This window comes from Cotesia typhae, unplaced genomic scaffold, assembly GCF_013202065.1.
Source record: "Cotesia typhae breed Kobodo isofemale line unplaced genomic scaffold, CoteBio_Ctyphae contig_119, whole genome shotgun sequence".
NCBI classification, from domain to species: Eukaryota; Metazoa; Arthropoda; class Insecta; order Hymenoptera; family Braconidae; genus Cotesia; species Cotesia typhae.
This window is the reverse complement of record NW_027423712.1, coordinates 361968-387957: the sequence shown is the minus strand read 5'-3', so window position 1 is coordinate 387957 and position 25990 is coordinate 361968. Positions and strand designations below refer to the sequence as shown.

General features: G+C 27.9%; 10 protein-coding genes across 13 annotated transcripts; 5 read left to right on the top strand and 5 right to left on the bottom strand.

The window, feature by feature from the left end:
* The first annotated feature begins 2836 nt into the window (after positions 1-2836).
* On the top strand, positions 2837-4927 carry LOC141531038 (uncharacterized). Of its 2 annotated transcripts, none has more exons than XR_012479848.1 (7): positions 2837-3046; positions 3113-3247; positions 3593-3801; positions 3861-4132; positions 4200-4415; positions 4482-4697; positions 4796-4927. XR_012479848.1 is itself a non-coding variant. In XM_074248516.1 (7 exons), exons 1-7 carry the CDS (start codon positions 3008-3010, stop codon positions 4803-4805), a joined length of 1038 nt encoding a protein of 345 aa, XP_074104617.1. In that variant the 5' UTR covers positions 2837-3007; the 3' UTR covers positions 4806-4926. The 2 variants fall into 2 exon arrangements, 1 of the variants encoding a protein (XP_074104617.1); XM_074248516.1 differs by having other exon boundaries at positions 4482-4638; positions 4796-4926.
* LOC141531021 (farnesyl pyrophosphate synthase-like) lies at positions 4683-7486 on the bottom strand. Its single transcript, XM_074248491.1, has 7 exons — positions 7115-7486; positions 6159-6321; positions 5955-6095; positions 5690-5893; positions 5464-5628; positions 5176-5388; positions 4683-5062 (listed from the first exon to the last, which is right to left on the bottom strand). Exons 1-7 carry the CDS (start codon positions 7249-7251, stop codon positions 4862-4864), a joined length of 1224 nt encoding a protein of 407 aa, XP_074104592.1. The 5' UTR covers positions 7252-7486; the 3' UTR covers positions 4683-4861.
* A 177-nt stretch (positions 7487-7663) lies between these two features.
* LOC141531030 (antichymotrypsin-2-like) lies at positions 7664-9983 on the top strand. Its single transcript, XM_074248503.1, has 8 exons — positions 7664-7887; positions 7974-8077; positions 8405-8584; positions 8655-8865; positions 8941-9155; positions 9217-9396; positions 9461-9596; positions 9655-9983. Exons 1-8 carry the CDS (start codon positions 7866-7868, stop codon positions 9819-9821), a joined length of 1215 nt encoding a protein of 404 aa, XP_074104604.1. The 5' UTR covers positions 7664-7865; the 3' UTR covers positions 9822-9983.
* On the bottom strand, positions 9928-13981 carry LOC141531008 (spermatogenesis-associated protein 20). Its single transcript, XM_074248469.1, is given in 13 exon segments — positions 9928-10388; positions 10460-10659; positions 10731-10939; positions 11020-11188; positions 11252-11444; positions 11508-11714; positions 11777-11829; positions 11832-11955; positions 12026-12268; positions 12558-12650; positions 12710-12853; positions 12944-13291; positions 13362-13981. Coding segments are annotated over 12 exon segments (2019 nt in total). The 5' UTR covers positions 13067-13291; positions 13362-13981; the 3' UTR covers positions 9928-10127.
* A 307-nt stretch (positions 13982-14288) lies between these two features.
* Positions 14289-15269, top strand: Hspc300 (haematopoietic stem/progenitor cell protein 300). Of its 3 annotated transcripts, XM_074248589.1 has the most exons (4): positions 14289-14306; positions 14376-14543; positions 14793-14875; positions 15151-15269. In XM_074248589.1, the coding sequence occupies exons 2-4, from the start codon at positions 14423-14425 to the stop codon at positions 15175-15177; spliced, it is 231 nt and encodes a 76-aa protein (XP_074104690.1). In that variant the 5' UTR covers positions 14289-14306; positions 14376-14422; the 3' UTR covers positions 15178-15269. The 3 variants fall into 3 exon arrangements, with proteins under 3 accessions (XP_074104690.1, XP_074104700.1, XP_074104681.1); XM_074248599.1 differs by lacking the exon at positions 14289-14306 and having other exon boundaries at positions 14315-14504; XM_074248580.1 differs by lacking the exon at positions 14289-14306 and having other exon boundaries at positions 14324-14543.
* On the bottom strand, positions 15267-16844 carry LOC141531053 (uncharacterized). Its single transcript, XM_074248547.1, has 3 exons — positions 16700-16844; positions 15725-16030; positions 15267-15641 (listed from the first exon to the last, which is right to left on the bottom strand). The coding sequence occupies exons 1-3, from the start codon at positions 16707-16709 to the stop codon at positions 15430-15432; spliced, it is 528 nt and encodes a 175-aa protein (XP_074104648.1). The 5' UTR covers positions 16710-16844; the 3' UTR covers positions 15267-15429.
* On the top strand, positions 16794-18037 carry Ndufv3 (NADH:ubiquinone oxidoreductase subunit V3). The gene is made up of 3 exons (XM_074248568.1): positions 16794-16932; positions 17444-17558; positions 17625-18037. Exons 1-3 carry the CDS (start codon positions 16900-16902, stop codon positions 17771-17773), a joined length of 297 nt encoding a protein of 98 aa, XP_074104669.1. The 5' UTR covers positions 16794-16899; the 3' UTR covers positions 17774-18037.
* A 290-nt stretch (positions 18038-18327) lies between these two features.
* Positions 18328-19298, bottom strand: P32 (complement C1q binding protein P32). The gene has a single exon (XM_074248534.1). The coding sequence runs from the start codon at positions 19163-19165 to the stop codon at positions 18338-18340; it is 828 nt and encodes a 275-aa protein (XP_074104635.1). The 5' UTR covers positions 19166-19298; the 3' UTR covers positions 18328-18337.
* Positions 19299-19517: 219 nt separating this feature from the next.
* Positions 19518-22490, bottom strand: LOC141531012 (SET and MYND domain-containing protein 4-like). The gene is made up of 5 exons (XM_074248483.1): positions 22330-22490; positions 20874-21902; positions 20539-20816; positions 20041-20349; positions 19518-19950 (listed from the first exon to the last, which is right to left on the bottom strand). Exons 2-5 carry the CDS (start codon positions 21898-21900, stop codon positions 19702-19704), a joined length of 1863 nt encoding a protein of 620 aa, XP_074104584.1. The 5' UTR covers positions 21901-21902; positions 22330-22490; the 3' UTR covers positions 19518-19701.
* A 145-nt stretch (positions 22491-22635) lies between these two features.
* Positions 22636-25977, top strand: Pex6 (peroxisomal biogenesis factor 6). Its single transcript, XM_074248406.1, has 5 exons — positions 22636-23195; positions 23258-23731; positions 23882-24108; positions 24175-24580; positions 24689-25977. Exons 1-5 carry the CDS (start codon positions 22772-22774, stop codon positions 25597-25599), a joined length of 2442 nt encoding a protein of 813 aa, XP_074104507.1. The 5' UTR covers positions 22636-22771; the 3' UTR covers positions 25600-25977.
* The last annotated feature ends 13 nt before the right edge of the window (positions 25978-25990 follow it).

Here is a 25990-nt window from a genome sequence, read left to right as displayed (position 1 = left end):
ATTTTTTTTTATCATCTAGGTACATGACAGCTAAAATAAAAAAAAAAAAACGATATTATTTTAACAACTAAACTTTTCAGTAATACAGCTAAAGTTTGTATTTGAAAATTACGCGTCACAGTTGTTGTTCTATGAAGGTCAGATATAATAAATGAACTTATTTATGTGTAAACATAAACAGAAAATGTAAACTTTTGTTATTACACGGAGAAAAAAATATCGTGATAAACACGAAACTTTGTATCATCATTATCACAATCATATGTATAGCGACTGTTAACAAATGTTTGTATTCTATCACTATACTTATTGTGATTACCTCAAAACGTATAGTGTTAAGGACTATACGTATCGTGATAATCACGATACACCGCTTGCAGCGCCACTACTTTCCCACTACTTTTCGCCTGGATCGTGATAATTAAGATACGTATAGTGATGAGAGCGATATTTTTTTCTCCGTGTAGTATGATAAATTAACAAGAATAATATAACGGTAATAAAATTTCTAGATCCTCTCCAGAGGGACTATTATTTAATCAACACAAAAAATGGTTACTCTGTTACTCTGCAAATGTAATTATAGTAATATCATTCTTCTCAACTCTTCTCTTGTGACCGTGTCCAAAGTGTTATTATATACCTACATAATAAACTCATTATCCTAATAATTTATCATAAAACCCTTTTTATTAAACTTACTTACACGCCTTATAATAAATCTCATTTTCATAAAGTTCATCTTGTGCAAAGTTACGGAAAAAAAAAAAAAAATATTAAATTAATGTAAAAAAAATAACAAGCTCCCTGGATGACGAGCTAAGAAAGATTGAATGAACAGATGAAATGTTGATAATAATAACAGTAACAGGGCTAGTAATATGATTTTTTTTTTTAAGGGATTAAATTGATAGCGCGATGAAAAATCGAAGTAATAAATTAAATAGCCCAGCGAGCGAACAAGAGAGCGAGTGAGAAAGAATAAAGACAGACGTAAAAGCGGTATGACTCTAGTGACACGGGCATCGACCGTTTTTTAAAGGTTACGAACGACAAGTTATTTTATTATAAGTATATAAGTGTATAAACTGCCAGCTGGTTAGTGGTAATGACGTCACATGACTTTAAAAACTATCTCAACTCGGGTGTAGTGGGTATATTATAATGTATATAAAAGTATGTAACGTAATCGACTTAGTAGATCGCATTGACGTGTCTACAGAGTTGGGCTATCTCTTTAAACATCGGTATTATACCCATCTATACGTCATTGAATAAACGGTGTTGCTGGGTCATTCTAGCAACCGAAGAGTATATTATTGACTGATATAATAAATACCTATTCATCATGTTCCTGTCGTATTAAAAATCATACAATAGACTTACCTCAACATACCGCATTGTAGTTTTAAAATCCCAGATTCTGGATAAACTTGATAAGATATGCTGCTGCAGCACGACTCTCTATTTCATTGAAACGTTGATTTTTTCATCTGTAGCTCAATTCATTGATATCGCATTAGAGTTATTGGGGATTTGCAGCATTCAGAACAAGAAAATACTTTTCAGCTGGTCTTCAATGAGAAGCTAATCAAACCCGACGACGAAGACTTATAATATTTTCCGAAAATCACCTGATAGAAAAATAAATCATGAACTTTTATATTTAATTACAGCTAATAATCAAAGAAAACTTACTTTATCTTATTTCTTCTTATTAGTTTTTTTTTTTTTTTTTTCTGAGTTCAACTCTTGGAAATAAAGAGTATAATTCTCCGAGCGTCAGTTTTAAATCCTCTGTATTTACTTTAGTGATTAAATACGATCCTGTTTATTTTTCCATTTGAGTACGCAGATAAATTCGCTTGCAGGCAAATTCCGTAAATCTGATTAAACATAGAGAGAGTTAATTCGAAAGAAATATACCAAGTCAGGATAAAATTATACCTCGAACTTACCCAACTCAATGAACTTTCTCGGCTGAAAATTAGTTATTGAGTTCACGTGGGGAGTAATAGGCATGCATCCTGACTAGATTATTCGGCAGTTCACCCACGTGATTAATTTACTCCTGCCAAAGGCTGACTCGTGACTCTCACTCTACATCGGTGATAATAATTTCATCTATTTTGTTTAAATTATTCGTTTGTGAAATTTAAATGTCATCTCAACTCAAGACATTCAAACAAACAACAGAATTATAATATGTATATCAGGAATGTGGACTAGATAGGATCATAATAACAAATTACATTATTATTTCTGCTACAACAGAAATTAATGTGTTTGCAATATACTTAATATTTAAATACTCAAACTGTTGTAAAACTCAACAAACGTCAGCAAAAGGTCAAATATCATTACAACTTTATTCCGTAACTTAAGTAGGTAGCATTCCTAAATACTTTCTGCTCTAGAAAAATTTCTCAGATTTATTTTTTTTCACATAAAAGAAAGTTTTTTAAACTTGATGACGTCACGTTGGATTTTTAGCTGTCAAATTTTTTTTTCTTCATGAATTTTAATTTTTAGATTCCTAAAAAATAAAAAATTATCATAGATTTCATTTTACGTCACAAATTAATGAAATGCAAATTTTTCTAACCTAAAAATCTATAAAATTCATTTACATCTTTTTTTTGTCACCAATATACTATTTTTATATTAAAATTTCTATCATTCGTGCTATAAATATTAATTTTCTTTTTTTCATAATTATTTCGTCATTTCACCCCACAATTAAAATCAATAAAATAAATAAAAGATTCCTGCTTAGACTACTGCAGGTACTCACACGTTTCACTGTCACTGTCGCGCCGTTCTCTCGCACATGGATTCTAATTGACTAATTTCGTTTTTGAGGTTATATTCAGTCATATCGAAAATAACGCTGAAATATTTTAAACTACAATTTATAAATAGTTAACAATTAAAAAAAATAGTTTTTTTATCTAAAATTGTTTAAATAATAATTATAAAAATTTTGCTCTGTGATAATTAATAAAAAATGAAGCCGAAAGCAAAAAATGCGTTTAAAATCAACGCGGTATGTTATTTATTTACTTTGAAAATTAATTTTTATATTTATCAATAAATAAAAAAATTTTTTCAGGATGAAACGAGTAATAATAATAAAAAAATAATATTCTCAGATGACGAAAGTAGTAATAAAAAGGAAAAAAGAAATTTATTTGAGGATGGCGACGAGGATTGTGATTATGATATTTCGCAGATAAAAAAGTCTAAGGTAAATAACAATTATTTCTTATTTTTTTTTTGATTCACTGAATGAAAAGTTAACTGTCCGTGAATTTATGGAGATTGAACTTATTAATGACATTAAAGTTAGCTGTCACTTGACAATTTTTTTATTTTCTTTAACAAAAAAATTTGTTCTAAAAAATAATTAAAAAAAAATTGTATTTTTAATTTATTAAAATTTCTACAAGTCCATTTTTTTAATAATTTTTTTTTTTTTGCTATAATTTATTTGTTAAAGAAAATTCAAAAAATTGTGAAATTACAGCTAACTTTAATGTTATAACTTATTAGAAAAATTTAATTTCAAAAAATTACTTTTTTTTTTATTTAGCGTAAAGTCTTGGGGAATGATGAAAGATTTACGATCGACAAAGAATATCTAAATGAGAAAGAAGAACAAGAGGAAGACTATGAACATGAAGAACCAGTTCAAGAGCAAGAAGATAATCTCGCTCATGAGAAGAAAAAGGAATTGGAAATTTTGGGAGCAATATTAGGAAAGCCAATATTGCCGAAACCAGAAAATGTTCCTGCTAAAAAGTAAGTTTGTTGATAAAATTATTTTTTTATAGATATTTTAATCAATAAATATTTTACAGAGCGAGTACAATGGTGCGCTACGACCCGACTGTAGACGATCACCACAAGCATGAAATAAAAGCCAGTAAAGATGAAACTGAGCCGAAGAAAAAATCGAAGAAAAAGAAGAAAGAAATTGAAGCTGAAGCTGAAGAAAAAGCTAATGAAAAGCCTCAACTTCCTCCTATTAATCAAGAGATTTTTTACTCTGTATCGGACAAATTAACTGAGAGCTTACAGAAGAAAGAAGAGTTCAGTTTATTAAAAACGTTTGGATCTGCTGTACCTGAGGGTAATTATTTAAATTTATTCTTTAAATCTTTCAATTGATGATGAAAATAAAAAATATTTATTTTTAGTTGAGCAAGAGGAGGAAAAAGCCAAGGCGACGGATATTCAGCCGTTGAAAGTGAAATATAATATAAAAACCAAAAATCCGTTCAAATACGACTCGTCAGATGACGAGGATGGCCCACAGAAAAATAAAAAAAGTAATAAATTTACTAATGAGTTTAGTGGTAAATTTGGGCAGCCGAAAAATTTTTTCTTTACAATTAACGATTCAAGATTTAAAGGTAATGTTTTTTACTGATAAAAAATATCACTTAATGATTTAATTTAATTGAAAATACTTATTACAGATGCTGAAGAATTTTTCAAAACAACGTCAACATCTGATGAGTCCTTTAAAAATACCAGACGTGAATTAAAACACATAGTGAGGTCTAAGATACGAAACAACGTTCGGAGAATCCGACCATGGAAAACTAAAGTCTCCAGAGTCAGGTCAACAAAGAAGTAAATTCTTTTTTTATTTTTTTAATAGAAAAAAATCGATCTAATTAAAAAATTTTAAAGTAAATAAATTTTTTTTTTTCATATTACAAACAGTTTTTTATATCACACCATTATAATATTTCATAAAAAGTAAAAAAAGTATTTTTTTATTTTTTAGGAAAGTTTAGATTAAAGGAATTTATGTGATAATCTATAAAAAGATAAAATTCGTAAATGTAGTAAATTAAGCATCCCTGCGATAAATTTTTGACAGTATTTTAAAGAATAAATCATGAGGTAGACCACGTGATATTTGTTGTATATGAGTATTCATGAGATTGTAACTTTCTTCCTCGTAAATAGCATAAGTTGTTGATAGCCCCAAATCGTCATACAACTGTTTTATTTGTGCTACTTTCTCTTCATCATCAATCCCGTAACATTCCTATTGGATTTAAAAGAATATATTAATAATATTTATTCTAAAATAATTTATCCACAGCAGCAAGTACTGAGATAATTGTAGTTTAATGAAAAGAAAGGAAATAAATTATTCACTTCAAAGATTTTACGCTGTGAGGGAGTCACGCGTTGAAGAGCCACGACTGCTAGCCACGTACACTTTCCTTCTTTAATGTCTAATCCTTGTTTACCAGTTATTCTTGGATCCCCATAAATATTAAGATAGTCATCTTGAACTTGGAAAAAGTGTCCCATCTCCAATAAAATAGTCTTGGCTTGTCTGTACATTTCTGGATCTATTACTCCAGCCTTAAAAAAAAAAATTATTGATTTTTTAACAGTAGAAACTCTTTATGCGGCGTCTTGACATCTAAAAATACTTACAAAGTGCATTGCTAATGTTATTGGCATCACAAATGAATAGTAAGCTGTTTTATATTTAACAATTGCGTTGTAGCGATTCATTGTAAATAAATTAAAGTTCGGTCTTTTACCAAACTCGGTTGATAACATATCTAATGTTTGTCCCATTACAGTTTTCATGGTCGTCTGAAGCAAACAATAATTAAATATAATTTATTATAAAAATAAATTTTATTAATAAGCTTACATCATGGAATGTTTCTATGAGGTCCAAATAACATTCATGGTTTTTAAAATACGTGCGTAGCAACTGATACACTGTTTGTTCCAAAAGTATACCGTCATTAATAGCACTCAATCCGATATTATTATTCAAATACCAGCAAGGTTGACCTCGACGTGTTACTGAGTGGTCCATTATATCATCTTCGATTAGTAAAAATGCCTGGAGCTGAATAAAAACTTAAATATTATTAATTTATTCAAACAAAATTGAATAATTAATAAATTACCAATTCAGTACACCATCCTAAAATCCTGGCTAATCTTATATTTTCCTTCGTAAGCTGATCGCGTGGTGCGAGCATTCTATAAGCGTAAACAAGAGCTAATCCACGATTTTTTTTACCGTTTGGAACGTTGTACTGCAATACCTATACAGTAATTGTTATTATTGGATGTAAATATATTTTTATAAAATAATTTATATATAATACTTTAGCCATCCATTTAGTAGCATCAGGAATCTCGAGATGACGACCAGCTTCAGTGAGATCTCGTACAATGTCAGGCCAGAGAGCCATCATTTCTCTACTTTCATCTTTACTTGATGTCCAATTTGTTTGCACCATACTGTGGGCCATGCGACATAGTGGTGATCTAAAAAATTCATAGTTTAATATTTAGATTATACATTCAATTCTATTTCAATCTAGCTAGACTTAAAATTATTATAATTTAAATAAGTTCAATAGAGATGCATACAATAGTACAACGTCATCAGTGATTTTTATTTAAATTAACTATTCGCTTTAGATCTCTAGATAAGAATCTAAAAAATCAAATGTCAGTTGTGAAATCGTTATTTTCAGTTAATTAGCATAATAAAAAAAAAACTTCTTGAAAACAAGAGTAAACAATTTTTTTATTATAATAAATATGGAAATTTAATAACACTGAAGTTGACAGACATTAAACATTTTTTAGCAATTAAATTATTAAAAAAAAAAGTTTCGCATGTAAAAATTAATAAAAATCACAAGTAAAAATTTTAAAAAGCATTTTTTTATTGTAATTGATTTGTTAAAAAAATTTTTTTAATTTACAGCTGACCGCTAACTTCAGTATTATGAAATTTAGCAAATATTTAAGAATTTTATAACAAATAAATTATGGCAAAATAAAAATTAAAAAGTGAAAATTTTAAAAAATAAAAAATGCAATTTTTTAAAAATAATTTTTTAGAACAAATTTGTTTTTTAAAAAAAATTATATAGTTACAGCTAACTTTAATGACATATATTAAATAAATAATAAAAAGAATTTAAATATCCGACAAATTGTTTTCAATCAAAATCATAACCGGAAAATTGTTTTTTCAAACAATGATTTAAATTTATGAGTGATAAATAATTAATAAATATTCATGCGTAATTAAATAAAACAAACTCACCTGACAAATTGATTCGTTGAATTCAATTTTATGTGACTGATAACAGAATTGTTTTTTTTAATAGCAGTATCTATTAAATTTTTATAAATCCCTCTTTGGAATAATTTTGACGTAGCTCTGTTTATTACCACTGACATTTTAGCTCCAAAATAAAAATATACACCGTAAAAATAATGAGTTAAAAAAAAAAATTAACAGACGCTTTCTTTAAAATATAATTTATGCCCGTAAATTTCTTTGTGATTAAAAAAATCAAAATATTAATTTTATTGATGAATATTAAAAATAAAGAGGATATTATTATTTATAATAACTGTTTTTATTTACGACAATCCATAATGCTCGAGTGCAAGTGTTAAACTGAACTAAAATGAAATGAGAGAAACACTTTGAAATAAAATGTCACGTAGGCCATACATTTAGATAAATATATATGTATCCATAAAAAATACTTCCAATTGCAATTTGTAGAGGCTCTAGTGTCGTTTTTTTTTATCAGATGTTATTTTTTATTCGCTATTATCTTGAATTAATTTACCATCGATATCAACATAACATAATAAATAATAATTATAGTAGTAAACAAATAAGTAGAACTAGAACGTTATCATTACAAATGATTGATGATTCATCTAATGATGAATTTATTATTTTATTGATCTGAATAAAAATAATACACCTGTTGATTGAAAAACAATTTTATTTTAGGTACTGCGTTTTACTTTTTAGAGTATTTATTATTTTTTTATTAATGCTATCAAGTAATTATAGAAGTAAGTATTTTATCAATCTTATTTCTAATTAAATTGTTTTTTTTTAATAATAATAATAATTTTTTTTTTTTTTTTTTTATTTACAGCCTCGTTAAAAGGAGTATTAAAAATATTTTTGATAAATTTAGTTATTTATACAATAATGGCTGAAGCACCCGACTATCATACATTTACTTCAAATTTATTTAAGGTTTGTTGATTATCATTGAAAATAGATGACATTAAAGTTATTTTTTTACAAACAAATTTATTCTAAAAATAATTAAAAAAATTGCATTTTTAATTTTTTAAAATTTCTACATGTTAATTTTTTTGCCATGATTTATTAGTTAAAAATTTTTTTTAAATTATCATATATCTGCGGAATTAATTTTTAATATTAAACTTTATTTAACTGCAATGGAGGTCTGCTATTATCATGTCAACAATTTAATTGTTAGAAAATGAAACAATTGTCGGACGTCTATTATCTTTATTACTGAAGTAGATATGATCGTTTTTATAAATAATTTTATAGGCAGTGACAGAAGATAAAAGTGAAAACATAATTTTCTCTCCAGTAAGTATTCATGTTGTTCTGTCATTCTTGTCTCATGGTGCTCGAGGAAAAACCGCCGAGGAAATGATTAATAATTTATACATAAAAGATATTGATCAACTAAAAGCTGATTATAAAAATGTCTTATCGATATTAAATGTAAGTATCCAATTTAATATTTCAATAACTTTATTTATTTGTTTAATTATAAATACTTTCCTGTTATCAGACAACTGACAAAGCCGAGCTGCATTTAGCAAATTCATTTTATGTACACAACGATGTTGAGCTGGTGCATAAATTCATAGCTTTAGGAGTGGATTACTACAATTTATTAATTACGAAAATAAATTTATCCGATAACGTGCAATCAGCTAAACAGATAAACAATTGGGTTTTGGAGAATACAAATAACAGAATTACAGATATTATCACTCCTGGTATTTTTTGTTATCTTTTAAAGATATTTAATCAATTATTTTAAGATTAATTATTTATTTTAATTAAATTGCCAGATGACATTACTGAGGATAGTAAAATGTTTTTGATAAATGCCATTTACTTCAAAGGATTTTGGAAAGATCCCTTTGACAGTCAGCGTACTTCGCCTAAAATTTTTTACACTGCAAATAACGCTCATGTACTTACACCAGTCATGATTAAAAAGGCCCACTTTGTTCATGGAGATTTACCTAATTTAAATGCGAGGTTTCTCGAAATCCCATACACTGTAAGCTATTTTATACCTTACTTAAAATTAACGTATCAATAATTTTTAAAAATATTTTTAGGACGAAAATTTAACAATGATAATAATTTTACCTTACGAAGTTGAAGGATTGTCTTATGCAGAAAAAAATTTCAACTGGAGTTATATAATTAACGCTGATTCTAATAACGGCGAAATAATATTACATGTTCCTAAATTTAAGATTGAGTCTACAGTAGATTTACAAAAAGTTCTCACCAATGTAAGTCCAAAAATTTACCTTATTTTTTAAATTGTATTTCATATTAATAATTTAATTAATTCAGATGGGGCTAAAAGCAATGTTCGAAGATACTGCTGATTTTACAGGTATGACAGACACGCCTGTTAAAGTCAGTAAAGTCATACAGAAAGCGTTTTTAGAGATAAATGAAGAAGGATCTGAAGCAGCAGCGGCTACAGGTAAAATATAAAATTATTATATTTAATAATAAAGTATTAATCATTATTTAAATTACAGTCGTGCAGATTAGACTTAAGCGAATGGCTGTACAGACAGAAGAATTTATAGTCGACCGTCCATTTATGATTGCCATTCGTCACAAGCTTTGTGATATTCCATTATTTATCGGTCAAGTAAAAGCTCCAAATTTAATAATTAAAAATACCAACAAAGACGAGCTATAATTACTATTATTTTTTTCTACAGCAGTATATTTTTGATACAATTTTATTGTACGCTTGATTTGCTTATAAAACAATGAAAAAATAGCACAAATATTGAATTGATATATTTATTTTAATTTAAAGCTTTTATTAATTAATTACAATTTTTGTACACATCTACAAGTGTGTTTATTTGATTTATATCACTAATATCCATAACACGTTTATTATTTCTAAAGTTAAAAAGTATATCAATAACTTATCAGTAATTTTTTAAGCTATTGTCTTAGACTCGCTGTGATTAAAAATATTCATTAAGTAATCAATTCAATTATCCTCATCAATAAGTTCAGCAAGCTGCCTTGATTCAACAACCGGTAGAGAGCAAGTGCGATGTCTACATACGTAAGCAGTAGCCCGACCATTCTGCATTTTCATTTTACTTACAACTTCGTTTCGTCTGATTAACACCGAGTCAGTGTCTTCGGGGTCTGTGAGTATGATTAATTTCGCAGGAATCAAACGATCTCGAATGATGTTAAGTAATTCCTCAGTATCTTTAGCGTCTCTTTTACCGGCAATATAAATCTAGATATTTAAATAAAATTATTAATTTAATTCAAATGCAACAAGATAGTTTATAAACTTTAGAAACGAACCTGAGTGGTGGTGTCCCAGTAATGCAATAAAGCACAACATAATCCAGGAATAGCGATAGGCATTCTCATTAAAGTGTCACCAAAGAAACTAAGTAATTCAACAACTTTGCTGTTGTAATCTGTGCGGCTTAAACAAGACGCTAATCGTAATAAATTGCCACATGCTACTGAATTACTTGAAGGTTCAGCGCCATCGTGTTCTGAAAAAATTTTTTTAATTAAATTTCAATGATAATAATTAATTTGATATTTCTATAAAATAAATCTTTACCGTCTTTTAGTCTCAGGATTATATTCTTATCGTTGTTAATCGTATTGAAATAACCACCGTCTTTATCATCCCAAAATAATTTATTCTGAATATCCTGCAATTCTTCAGCAAACTCGAGCCAGTGGGTATTTAAATTCGCTTCGTATAAATCAAGTAGTCCTTGAACTACAAACGCGTAATCTGCATGAAAACCATGTATTGGAGTTTGCCTATATAATAAATAAAAACATCATTTATTTAAATACAGTTTATAAATTAGTGGAGAAATTAAATTTTTAAAGTTACTGACGATTGCATTATTATGTCTCCATCACCGCGATAACAACTTCGTAATAAAATTTTATTCTTTTTATCATACAAATAACGCTCTATAAAATTAGCATTATCTTCAGCGTATTGTATGTACTGTTTATTTTTAGTTGCAACACCAGCGTACGCTAAACCACTTATCATAAGGCCTAGAAAATAAAAATTGTTTATAAATTTTTTTTTTTTTATAAATAAGAGACTAGGCTAATAACCATTCCAAGCTGTTATTATCTTGTCATCCAAGTGTGGCCGAGGTCTCTGTGATCGTGCTTCAAAAAGTATTTGTTTAGCTTCCGCTAAATACTTCTCTACATCTTCTACACTGCAATCAAATTTATCGGCAGTATCTTTAACACTACCAAAGACAATCAAGACGTTTTTATTCGTTAACTCGCCATGTGGATCCTTGAAAAAAAAATCAGTAATCAATGCATGAGAAAAAAAGTGCCGTATAATTATTTAACTTACTTGTCTTTGAGAAACATTACCATCTTTTTTTACATTAAAATGGTACGCAAAAATATCACTTAGTTTCAAATCACGGTCGGGAATTTTTTTCCCCAAATGAGTTTCAATTTCTTCCATTGTCCAGACGTAAAAAGCACCTTCTTGCTTAGCGGTAGCCTCGGCAGTCGGCAAAGAATCAGCATCTTCAGCACTGTAGTATCCTCCATCCTTTAATTTAAGAATGATAAAAACAATATCAAAATACCAACTAATTAATAAATTAAACATACCTTGTGCCGCAGATCTCGGACACAATAAGTGACAATATCATCAACAACGTCAGAAAAAATTTATCTTTTGTAACAATGTAAGCGTTTGCGTACGAACGTAATAATTGTGCTTGATCGTACAACATTTTTTCAAAATGAGGTACATGCCATTTACCATCCACCGAATATCTTGCGAAACCCTTCAATTAAATAATCAATTAACATTATAAATATTTTTTTATATTGTTATAATATCCGTTTCAATTGTACCTGACCAACATGATCATGAATTCCACCATTAGCCATTTTCGTCAAAGTATGTACACACATACTCAAACATTCCTGATTCATTTCATCTTTAGCATCACGACCATACATATGGAACAGCAATTCCAAATTAATCGGCTGTGGGAATTTTGGCGCGTCGGAAAATCCACCGAATTCTCGATCGTAAGATCGTATTAGTTGTTGAACGCACAATTTACCACAATCTTTAGGTGGTGGATTTTTTCCCTGTTATAAAATAAATTATTACTCTAATCAGGTCTAAATTCTTCTATAATTAATTTAAATCAGAATATTGTAGACCATAATGATGTTATGTTTTTTATTTCATTTATTTTAATATGAGACGTTTCGTCAGTTTTATTCTGATATCATCATCAGGTACCTTAAAATTTTACAATATAAAACTGACGAAACATTGCATGTTAAAATAAATGAAATAATAAACATCCTGATTTAAATTAATTATCAAATAAATTATTAATAAAAATAAATTTAATAATGAAAATCAACTTACGGTTAAGCTTGACTGTTTACTTTCAGCAGATGTTTTTAATATCTCAAGAATTTTACTTCCTGACTTTAATAAATCGCTCTTATTTTCCAGCCACTAAAAAATATTAAAAAACATTAATTTTCAATTTTTTAGAGTAGAAAATGAATTATTACCTTATGTGCGATGCTCAGTAAAATTTTTTTAAAACCAGGCTGTCCAAATTTATCAACTGGAGGAAAATAGGTACCACCCATAATGGGAATCAACGTCGGTGTTAAAAATACACTCATTGGCCATCCACCGTGTCCGGAAATCGACTAAAAAAATAAATAATATTATTTTGATCAAAAATTTTTAAATTCAATTGAAACCCTTGGCCGCGCTCTTTAAAATTATATAATACATACTTGGACAAAAGTCATGTATATTTTATCAATATCAGGTCGTTCTTCACGATCAACTTTGATATTAACAAAATATCTATTCATAATTTCAGCGATCTCATCATTTTCAAAAGACTCTTTCTCCATAACATGGCACCAGTGACAGGTCGAGTAACCAACAGACAAAAATATCAATTTATCTTCTCTCTTGGCCTTTTCCAGCGCTTCATCACTCCAGGGATACCAGTCAACTGGATTACTAGCATGCTGTAATAAATACGAAGACTTTTCCAGCGCTAATTTATTTTTTTGTCTTTAGTATCTCCGTGAGACGTTGATGCCATTCTTACTATCAGTTTTCTGTACCTTGACCTGAATTACAAAAAAAAAAAAAAAAAAAAAATGAATTTATAAACAAATAAAATAAAATAAATTACAGTACCTTTGTAATTCATAAGCATTAGCTGATAATTGCGTGTGAACAACTCTCCGATAATTATTGTTGGAAATTTTCGTAAACTCAGATAATAAACGTGTTGAATTAAAAAATAAGCATCTTCCCAAAATCATAACATCTATTTAATTGAAATCAGTCGCTTTAACTCGAATTTACTGAACGGCAAATTATTAATAAAAATTTTTAATGTTTACAATCATCAAATAGATTTATTATTTGTGCCACGTTAAATATTTACTTTTTAACTCAACTTTATGTAAACTCAAATGACCAGCAAAATGATGATTGATAATTATTTCACTCCATACTGTTGCCGGGGAATTTATTATATTATTTTAGCAAACTATTATTATCATTATTATTATTACAAGTATTAGGGTTAAAAAACATATCGAAGATCATTCAAAATATGTATGATTATTTCAGTGTTTGCGATAAAAACGGTTTAATTAGTACTCCAAAAGATTATTTTATCAAAAATAAAATAAATAAACAAATAAAACATTTATGACAGCTGTCAGCTGTGACGTATTTCTCCTTTTTTTTCTTCAATCATCACAATTAACAATTCTAATTTTTTTTATTGCAATAATATTGACGTAATTAATATGTTTTTCTCGTATATATACATATATTTAAATGTATATTCTTATATACGCATTTCACGTTCACGTTCTTCACTCCAAACTCCAACAATAACATTTTAAAACACTAGACAGATGGAGTAACTTGAGAATTTTTTAAACATTTAACTATCAAAAATTTAACAAAAACACCCACTTACATCCGAAAATTGTTAATTTAATTTTATTAAAATAATTTATTTATTTAATTATTCAATAAATACTTTTGATATTGTTGTGTGGATAATTTATCATTTGAGTTTTTAACAGTGACATCTATCTGTCAAAAAAATTGACAGTTGTTTGGGTATTATTGTTTATTCATTCATAAATTATTTTTTACATACACTTTGATATTTTTATATTTATTAAATAGGGTGTGAGCGTAATTTTTATTAAACAAATTAACAATATTTATCAATAATGGCAACTGTACACCGTGAAGCTTTTCAGAAACAAATTCAACAAGACTGGGCAAATCGTGAATACATTGAAGTTATTACTGGTAGTATTAAAAAAATTACAGACTTTCTCAATTCATTTGGTAATTTATTTTTATTTATACCAATTAATTTATAGACACTTAATAATATAATACTGAAGTTATTAGTCAGCTGTTAATTTAAAAAAATTTTTTAATAAATCAATTACAATAAAAAAGTCCTTCTAAAAATTTTCACTTGTAATTTTTATTAATTTTTACATGTAAAACTTTTTAATTTAATTTTTTTTTTATAATAATTCAACTTCAGTGTCATTTAATAAATAATAATTATCGATTTTTTTATTTTAGACATGTCATGTAGGTCGCGTCTCGCTGTTTTGAATGAAAAACTCACTACTTTGGAGCGTAGAATCGAGTATCTTGAAGCTTGCGTAAGTATATGCATTTTATTGTGACAGCAATATACTTTAAAAATTTTTTATATTAATTTTGAGTATATTTTAGTAGATGTTTGATTATTTTTTTAATTTTTGTAACAAATAAATTATGATTAAAAAGAATTGACAGTAAATTAAAAAATTAAATTTTTTTAAGTAATTTTTTGAACAAATTTGTTGAAAAAAATAAAAAAATTGTCAAGTAACTTTTCATTAAAGTATGATTTTTTGTTCTCAATTTAATATAAATATAAATGTTTGTTTTGCAGGTAACAAAAGGAGAAACATTGACATAAATACTTAAATAAGTAATCCATCAGTATTAAAAATTAAATAACAATCATGACCATTATGTAAATAACACATCAATAAAAAATACTCTCTATAATTTTCAGATCATTTATTACCCTCATGATCAGCATATAAATACAATGATGAAATTCTAATACAAATTTACGTAACTATTCATCAATAATCCGGAAACATGAATATAAATCTAGATTTTACTTTATTTAATTAATTATTTTTAATATAGTAATACAATTAATTTAGATGGGTCTTCTTGGCCACTCTTTTGAAACAAGCGACATATCGTACTTATAGTTTCCGTACTTGTAGTGGGTTGTGACGTTCAGAAAACTATACTCGTTCACTATGGAATCTTTTTTCACCAGAGCAGCGAAAAGCAGTAATCCAGTACCCCAGAAAGTGAAAGATGCCGTCTTCTTCCAGCTATAAAGAACTGGCATACACGACAGCGCTGTGAAGAAAATATTAATTATCAATTTATGAAAAATGATTTACATAAAATATAAAATATAAAATATGAAAATTAAAACGCACCCCCAACAACATAATTCCATCTATCATCTTTTTTCCTCAGATCAGTTGAAATGTAAGTTCCGCAGGCAAATGCTGAAGCTAAGCCCACAAACGGTACTATGTAATACCCGAAGCAATTTATTGTTTCAAGAACATTCTTAGTTTGAGTGTAGATCAAAGAATCGCCCAATCCAAAAAATATTCCTGACGCGATCGCATATTTGTTGATGCCCCACAATTTTCCTACGGGGTCTGTTCCTTCTGGTTTATCATAGTATCCTGGACCAGCTAACAGTCGGAAATAGCCATTATACTGCCAAGGCTTATCTGAAATTATAAAATTTATTTATGATTATTAATTACAATTACAATGAATTTCGATTAAAGTGTTACAAGTTTTTTGCAGATAAAGATGATAAATAACTGTCATAACTAAAATGTTTAAATTACTAAATATTCAAATTTATATATATATATATATATATATATATATATATATATATATATATATATATATATATATATATATTTTTTTTTTTTCCTTTTCTTTGTTTTATGAACTAAAGTCGCTAGATGATAATTTAGATAGACTTTGCTTTGAAACAACGTTACTTTTCTTATTCTTACTGTCTTATTATTATTATTATTATCATTTTCATTGCTTTTTAACTACTTTTATTATTACTATGTATTCATTTATATGTAAGCATTGAATTAAATAAATAAATAAAAAAAATAAAGTAAAATCAGGGTCTAAAATTTTAATAAACAAATAAAATAAATAAATAATAGTTATTTATTTAATTTATAAATAAAATTGAGTGGAAAAATAAATACTATCAATCACAGAGGTTAAGAGTGCCCTTCAACATTATTTACTTTTTTCTAAAAAAAAAAATTACATGATTAATTAATTAATTAAACCAAAGGTACGCAATTGTTTAAATTGCACTTTTATTATTTATATTTATATGAATTATTATTGTAAATACTTACATTTATCCATTTTTAGATAAATCAGCTGTTCGAAAAACTCTGCGACGACTGTCAGCGCCTCATTACATAAGTTTTGTAAAATCTCATATATCAATACCAATTTATTATTACTATTTTGCGTCTCCTCGAGCAATTAACATTGTTTTAATAGTAAAACTCAATTAATAGTAAATAATAAAAAACATTTAACAAGTATAGAGATGTTTTTATCTGTGAGAGCCCTTCGTTTCACGGTAACTACTTATTTAAAACTCAATTTTTTTTAATATTCTATTTTTTTGACAACTTAACCTATTTTGACAAAGAAAATTGATTATCAAATATTTGAAAATTTTTTTAATACATAAATTACGGCAAAAAATAAAGAGAAAAAAAATTTTAATGTAGAAATTTTAGAAAATTAAATATGCAATTTTTTGGAACAAATTTATGACACTGAAGTTAGCAGACGTCTGAAAATATTTGATTTTTTTCATTAATTAAATTACAACTAAAAAGATATTTCTAAAAAATTACACTTATAGTTTTTTAAGTTTTTTACAGGTGAAATTTTTTTTAATTATTTAATTGAAATTTTTTCAATAAAAAATTTCTAAAAATTTTAAAATGTCGGCTAACTTCATTTTTATAATAAATTTCTTTGCTAAAAAAAATTAAAAAATGTTCAAGTAAATGCTAACTTTAATGTCATATTTGGACACCAATGTTTGTTTATTAATAATAAATTATATTTTATTATTACAGAATAGAAGTTTAGCTGTTAGATTGTTTAGCCAGCAAACAAATCAAAATGAACCCAGCAAACCAAATATGAACGTCGCTGGACTTAGTGAAAACTGTGTAGCAGTTCCAGCACAACGTGAGTAATTTTTATTGAAAAGTAAATTTTAAAATAAAAAAATTAATTTTTAAATTATTTTTGCAGCTGTAGGAGCTGTTGGCGCAGCCAAAGACAAGGAATACAAAAATCCGGAATACTTTTGTTATCATGTAGACAGTTTCGCAGAAGCAGAAGTTGAATTAGCGAAGTTTCGGCTCCCTCCTCCTTCCAATAAACGAAAATTCGGGCAGTAATTATTTATTTGCTAAATAGTTGATTTTTAATTATAAATGTTAAACGCTGTGTATATTAAAATTACTAATTATAATTATTGATCCATGATTTCACTTTACTGAAGCTAGATCTCATCTGTACACATCCTGGATTGTTTCAATTAATTATAAATTATTTTTTCATTACAATTATACAACTTTAGTTAATAAATAGAAAATAAATTAAAAAAAAAATTATGTACAAAAAATAATTTAAGTAAGTAAATATATTAATTTCTTTGACTACGGCTGATTTATTTAGTAATAAACTCATATACATTTTGGTAATTAATTCTACTGGTATTACATTTTAAAAGTATGTTTTTGTTCTGTTAATTATTAATAATTTATACGTCAAATATCTATATCTAAATATTAATTATCCCATTAAATTGAACCGAAAGTAACTTATCGCTAGTACGCAGTTTTGGAATCAATCAGCCATAATTGCAGTCAAGCTTTTTTTCTGAAACAAAAAAAAATATTTTAAAATATTTGAAATAAAAAATTAAATTAAAAAAAAATAAAATAATTACCAGTATAAAATTATTTGTGAGTAGTAAACTTAGATAGACCTTCCAATAAACTAATATAAGCGCTGTGCTCGTAGTTGGTGCTCAGTTCAACGAGTTTCTCAGCAAACTCATTAGAAATTCCCTTTTCTTCCAAGTAGTTCATCATCAAGTCATACAGGTACCCGTCGATGACTTCTCCGGCGACGGCGTAGACCTTGTCGCTGTGCTCGCCCTCGTACAAAGTAACTTCATCAATACCGAAGCAGTCATTGTAGCTGTCGTCGGCTCCAGATGCTCCGTACTCGTTGTTGAAGGAGCAAGTTAGTCCCAGAGTCTGATTTCCACGTACGATGTCAACGGTGAAGTTTGGCTTGCTCTTCATTTCCCCGAAGTTTGGTTTGTCCTCGCTGGGGTCGACTTCAGGCTCGCTCTCAGTGTCAACTGTGTGGTTGACATTAAATGCAATTCTAATTTTTTCATCGTTTACTTTTTTTACCAAGGTAACGTTGGCCCCGTCCAAGGACACTGCGAATCCGTCGAGCTCAGTTGGAATTGTTTTGGACTTTTGGGCTTTTTTCTCGGCAACGATCTCCTCAGCGAGGAACTCGATCAACTCTTTTTCGGCTTTTGTGTGCTGGGAGCACCGACACTGGTAATTGTGTCCGTTCATACAATTTAATTGTTTCTGCTGGTGTTGTTTAACAATTGTTGAATTTGCAATCCCAACATTATTAATTGTGTTAGACATGTGCCAGAGCGAGCGGGAAACTTGTGAGGTTATTATTTTGTTCATCGAGGTTGATTTTAACAAATTTTTCAACCCAAATGTACATACTGTATTTCTTACGATTCCACTCATTTTGTTTTATTTTCTAAACACTTTTTTTAATATTACTTATGTTAATTATTGATATCTTGCAATAATGTAATTTGTTACAATCTTACTTGCGGCTTTTCGCTTCGTTACAGACGGGAAAATGGCTGGCTGGATTGAGACCACGTGTGGGAGATAGATAGATGTATTATGGATATTATACTGGATTCTTCTATAAAAAGAGGACGCCACTTTACAAATATTTTTCACCGCATTCCTGTAAAAAACTTAATAAAAAAAATTTTTAAATGTAAGCGCACAAAATTTTCAACTTCAGACTAATGAATTTAAATACTTAGTCCCAAGTTTAAATAGAAATAAATCCTTTTATTTTTGTACTTACTGCGTAGTTTTTTTTTGTATATAAATTTAGCGAGACAAATATAAATTAGGATTTAAATATAAGTAGTGTAAATTAATTATAATTTAATTTTTGTTGTTATTGTTGTTTAATATTTATTTCAATTTTTTTAAAGTCAAAAAAAAAAAAAAAATTGTTAATTTAAAGAAAAAAAAAAATTTTAGTAGGAATCAGATGATAAAGTTTGTGTCACCAATCTTTTGAACATAACAATGTCGCTGGTTGGATAATGAATTTTTTCTTCATCGTACACTTTAATTATTTTCAGTAAACCGCGGAGCCTGTCGGAATTATTATTAACAATCATGTCTGACGCTTTAACCGTATTTAAAATTAAGAAATCAAGCTCAAAGTCTTCTTTAACCGTACCCAGAATTCTCAGCATACTTTCTTTTGATAAAACTAATTCCTATTGAACAAATAAATTACTTGTAAGTAAGTATACAAAATAATTAATTAATTAATAAAATTAATTTAATTTTGTAATAAAAATACTTACATCAAATGATGGAAATTCAGAGTTGGGATTCCAATCATTGACACAAGCAACACAGTTGCATGAAAAATTATAGCGCGCTTTTAAGAAGGATCTTCGTTCCAGCGTTGGTTTCAATTGAAAGTATGCACCATAATCAATACTCAATTGTTCACCTTTTTTGATCATTATTACAGCATTAAGCGCTATTTTATTGCCGGACATATAATGACACATGTTGAAGTCGCAGCTGTGATTTAACAAGCTCATCAATGGCAAAAGCATTATTCCTCGAGTGAAATAATCAGCTTCAACATCGTGAAAAATTTCCGACTAAAATAAAAATTTTTTTTAATTAAATTATTGTTGAGCTAAAAAAATAATAATTTAAAAAACCTAAAAAACACGCTTTTTATAGAAAACTAAACTAAAAAATAGAAAATAAATTTGAATTAAGAATAGTGTAAAAAATTTTAATAAATATAAATTAATAATAGTAAAAACAGTATTTTATAAACTTACTTCATGTGCATTAATCATGTTGATATCAAAGTGCTTGAGTAACAAGCTTCCGATAAATAAAGCTTGTTCATCATTAGCCAGGTCTTTGAAATCAGTTATTTTCTTGTCCAATATATTGTTACTAGTCACTGCTAAATAATAGACAATAAAAATGCTCTTCAAATGATAAGTGTAAGTAGGTGATGACCAAACAAACGAAGTATCTGATGTTAATCCGAAAACACTGGCGTATTTAGTATCATCAAAGACACCGTCAGTCAAAAGCTTGTTGATTGGATCTAAGTAAAGAATAATTATTAATTTTTAATTATTTCAATTTTATAAAAAATACTGACCAGTAATAGAGTTTAATTTATCAATATGATCTTGTAAATTTTTAATAGAGCCCATTTCCTTGAAAGCTTTTACAAAAATCCTTAGAGCCAGAAATTCTGTCTCTTTCATATTTTCCAACACCATTGATGTAATAACAGGACATTCAATATGATGGTGTTCCTTCCAAGCTGCATCGCGGCAATTTTCATCGCAGTAGATCACATTGACACACTGATGGCAAGCAATACCAGAGAAAACTTTTTTCAAGCAGTACCAGCAGAAGCGATAAAAATGCTTGGGGACTATTACTGCTGCGTATGACTCGTGAACAAATGCAGTCTCCCCCGCATCAATATTTCTAGTAGCGACAATGTGGCGACCGAATTTATCATTGTATTTTATAGCAATAGCGTCTGACGCTCGAAGTATTTTAGAATTATTGCTTGGCGTAGTGAAAGAGAGATGATCATCGGGCAAATCAGGTTTTTCAACAACGTCCATGATATTCTTTAAAATATTCTCTATTTTCTTCTTCTGAGGGTAAGTCATCAAAGATGCCCAGCGACGAGCTTCAGAAATGGCTTCTTCTACTTCAGGTCGCATGTTTTCGTTCAGCGACAGCAAATTCCTCGCACGGCGAACGTACAACTTTGCTTTTAGATCATCCGAGTATCCAATATCTAAAGCTCGTTCAATGTCTTTCAGCGAATCCTCGTGGAGACCAATCTCGCAGGTTATTGCTGATCTGTTCGCGTAACCTTTTGCCAGCTCCTTCGAGTTCAGCGGCGCGTAAGCTATGCCCTCAGTGTATGACACTAGAGCTAAACCATTGTCTCCTTGGGTCAAATAGTAATTATTACCTTCTTTTATTTTTATAGCAGCCTTTTTTCCACATTTCAATTGGTATTTTAGCATTGGATGCTCAGCTTCACACTCAAGTAATCTTTTTATTGATACTTGGACAACTGCATCGTAATCTTTATTGGTGCGACCCGGTACATTGCAAGTGACGCATTTATTAACCCAAAAATCTGTTGTTGGATCCATATCTAAAATTATTTTACATTTAATCCATATTTTTAGCAATAAAAATTGATTTGGCTGGTATTTTATAATTTTTTATAATTTTTTTAATAAACAAATTATGAAAAAAAAATTTACATGTAGAAATTTTATAAAATTAAAAATGCAATTTTTTTGAAAAAATTAGTATTTAAACCAATGAAAATAAATTTAGCAGATATTTAATAATTTGTAGAATTTTTTTTAACAAATAAATTATGGCAAAAAAAATTGACATTTAGAAATTTAAAAAAATTAAAAATCCAATTTTTTAAAAATCATTTTTTTTGTTAAATGAAATTTTAAAATTCTATAATGACTACTAACTTTAATGTCATTTTAAACTATCATCAATTTCAATATTAAAATTATAATAATAATAATTGATAATAAATTTAAAAATCTAATAATCACCTGTTCAGTATTTATCTTCAATTGTTTCGCTTAAGTAACTTTTACTTTTCAATAAAATTATCATTTATACGGTAAATAATTAATTTTAAATGTAGTTACTTGTTTTGTTTGTTAAAAAATGTAGTGTTAATTATTTTCAAAGTAACAATAACCATCAATAAGAAAAAACGCACTTTTTTTTGTTTGGCTTAACCGTTTTCGAAGAAATATTAAATTAATATGAGCTAATATTTATACACATTCCACAAGTCCCACCAATCATGAACAACGAAAAACCGAAGATACCCGAATCTCGAGATTCTCGTTTCGGGTAACGCGCGTCATTATCCCTGTATTTATAGTTTCATAACCTCAAAAATTAAACATGGGTTAGATATACATTCAAATTTTTTTTTTTTTTATTAATTGTAAATTTTTATAAAATAACTTTTTTATCTAAAAAATGTCTTCCAAAAATTTTAATTATTGCAAAATATTGTTCTATTTAATAAGAACTTTAAAGAGTAAAAAAAATTATTATTTATTGTCATATATTCATTTAAATTATGTGAAAATAAAATTACAAAGGCTGAAAAATATGAAAATCCAAATAGAAGCAATTAATGACAGTAATTTTAAAAGTATTGTTGAAAAATACTATTGTGAAAATAAAAAATATATTGACTCTACATCGTGTGCTATCGGAGCTGTCAATTGTTCGAAGTCTTCAGAAATAATCTGGATAAATATCTGTTCTAAAAAGTGTAATAAAAAATATAAAATACTTGTTTTACCATTAGACGTCAAAAATAAATTATATGTATCAGAAACAACTCTATGCAATATTAAAAATGTATTAGGTGTTGAGAATTTATCACCTTTCATAAGTAAGTATTAATTTTAAAAATTTTATTGAAAATTTTTGTTAACAAATTTATTTTTTTTACAGTTCTTGTATATAAAAGTAATATAGAGTGGGCTGACGAAGTTAAAGTATCTCCTTTGTCATATCAAGAGTGTTCTGATGATTTAGTAGACGATTTACTAAAAAATTACTTTTCTACTCCACGATATTTGAGGACGAAAGATATAATTAAAATAAACATTAAAGAATATGGAAAAAAATATTTGTTTACTCTGGAAAACCAGCAGTTAACTGACTTATTTTTCAAAGTCAACAGCGTGAAAATAAATAATGAATACACCCACAGATCTTGCTATGTATCCTGTGAAAAGTCGACACTTATTCAAGAAACTAAAGTCTGTGGATATCTTCCAGAGTTTAAAAAATTAGAAACGATTGACGATAGTATCACGGATGTTTTTCAGGAGATTGAAAGGAATTCAATGTCCAATTTTCCACTATTATCTTATAAACCTTTTGAAGAATTAAAAGCTTCGATACTGCCATTTAAAATGACTGGTAATACTTTATTCCAATATTTATTTATTTATTTATTTCAAATAGAATGAACGCCGATCGGCTTACTAACAACAAACTTAATAGTCAACTGTAAACATCACATTAAATTTAAAAATTTTTCTTCTATTTAAATGAATGATAATTTTTCAGACAATTGGATGGGAATAAAACCTGTTTTTTTGGTGAAAGGATCTGCTGGATCAGGAAAGTTGAGGTTAATTAGAGCTTTATCTCAACAAATGGGTTTCAATCTTCATGATTTCAACTGTGAGGATACTCAGACGTTATCTTTTCCTCAAATAGAAACTAAACTACGTACAACTTTAACTAACGCTCAAAATTTAGTGCCATGTATTTTAAAATTGAGTAATATAAATGTAAGAAATGTTATTTATAATTAAGCCAGTGTAATTATTAATTATTAATTAAAAATTTTTCACCAGGTTTTTGGTAGAGACACCGACGGTAATATTGACGAAAGAGTACCTTCAAATTTCACAGAGCAAATAAATAATATTTTCAGTACTAAAATGAAATATCCGTTGATAATAATAGCGACATCCGAAGATGGCGAAATTCCCTCAGAGATCGATCGTAATTTTATAGAAAGATTTTCTATAGATTATTTCACTCAAGATCAAAGATCTGAATTGATCGAGTGGTTTTTGAAGAGCCGTAATATTAAGTACAATTTTGACTTGTCAAATATAGCTGGAATGTGCTCTAATTTTTTTATAAATGATCTCGAAACTCTGGTTCTGGACGCTGCAACTAATTGTTACAAATCTCTCATGAGTAATGAAAAAAGTTATGTTGTTATCAATGAAGACGACTTCATTAAGGCTTATGGTAAGTTCTGAAGAAATTATTTATTTTTATTTTTATCAATTTTATAGAAATTATTAAAGTTTATATTAAAAATTAAATTATTTATAAGTAAAAATTTTTTAATTACAGATCATATGCAAGCAACATTTTCTGAGCAAATAGGAGCGCCAAAAGTACCCCAAGTTTATTGGGAAGATATAGGAGGGCTGGCTAATTTAAAAAGTGAAATAGTTAAAAGAATAGAAATACCACTGATGCAAGATTGTGACATTAAACGGTCTGGAATTTTATTTTATGGCCCTCCAGGAACTGGAAAAACTCTTTTAGCGAAAGCCGTTGCCACTGAATATAAATTAAACTTTTTGTCGGTAAAAGGGCCTGAGTTATTGAACATGTACGTCGGACAAAGTGAGAAAAATGTTAGAGAAATATTTGAATTGGCCCGAACAGCCTCGCCGTGTATTATATTTTTTGATGAATTGGATGCATTGGCACCAAATCGGGGTCGTAGTGGCGACAGTGGAGGCGTTATGGACCGAGTTGTATCTCAATTGCTCGCTGAAATGGATGGGCTTGGTAGTTCTGCAGATACATTTATTATTGGCGCTACAAATCGACCAGATCTCATTGATTCTGCGCTATTGCGTCCCGGAAGATTTGATAAATTATTGTACGTGGGAATTTATTCAGACTCTGAAACACAATTGAGTGTTTTAAAAGCAATAACTCGTAAATTTTCCATTAAAAATGCCGACCAGAATTTAGATAAATTAGTAAAGTTATTGCCGTCAAATTTAACAGGAGCTGATTTAAATTCTGTTTGCTCCAATGCGTGGCTAAATGCAGTACGCAAAGTTGTTAGAAATTACGAAAAGTCTCTCGATCAAGAAAAAGATGCAAGAAAGCCGGAAGGAAACGTCAATGTATCATTAGATGATTTTCTTGAAGCTGTCAAGTCGCTTGTACCTTCTGTGAGTCGAGAGGAATTGATGCGATATGAAAAATTGCATCAAGAACTAGGTAGCAAAATTTGTAAATAAATTTTTTTTTTATTGTCTATTAGTAAATATTTTTTTATTGTGAATATTACTTTATAATAAATCATTATTTATATAATAATCAATGATATGTTGATTGTATTGTTAAATGAATAACTCAATAATTTAATTGTATATCAATTTATTCTTAAAGAGCATAAATATATGTTCGATCAAATTGGAGGAATTTTTACGGCAGTATTACAGACGGCAATGCTTTAACTTTACTTCTTACATTTTTATTTTATTTAATTATATTTTTATTCAGCTTTTAAAATTACTAGAATACTCCAAGATTATTGAAAGTCGTAAAAAAATATTGTAACTTGATTCAAGTTAAGTTTTATTGAATCAATAAAATAACTAGATATATTGAATGAATTTTTAGCTGAAT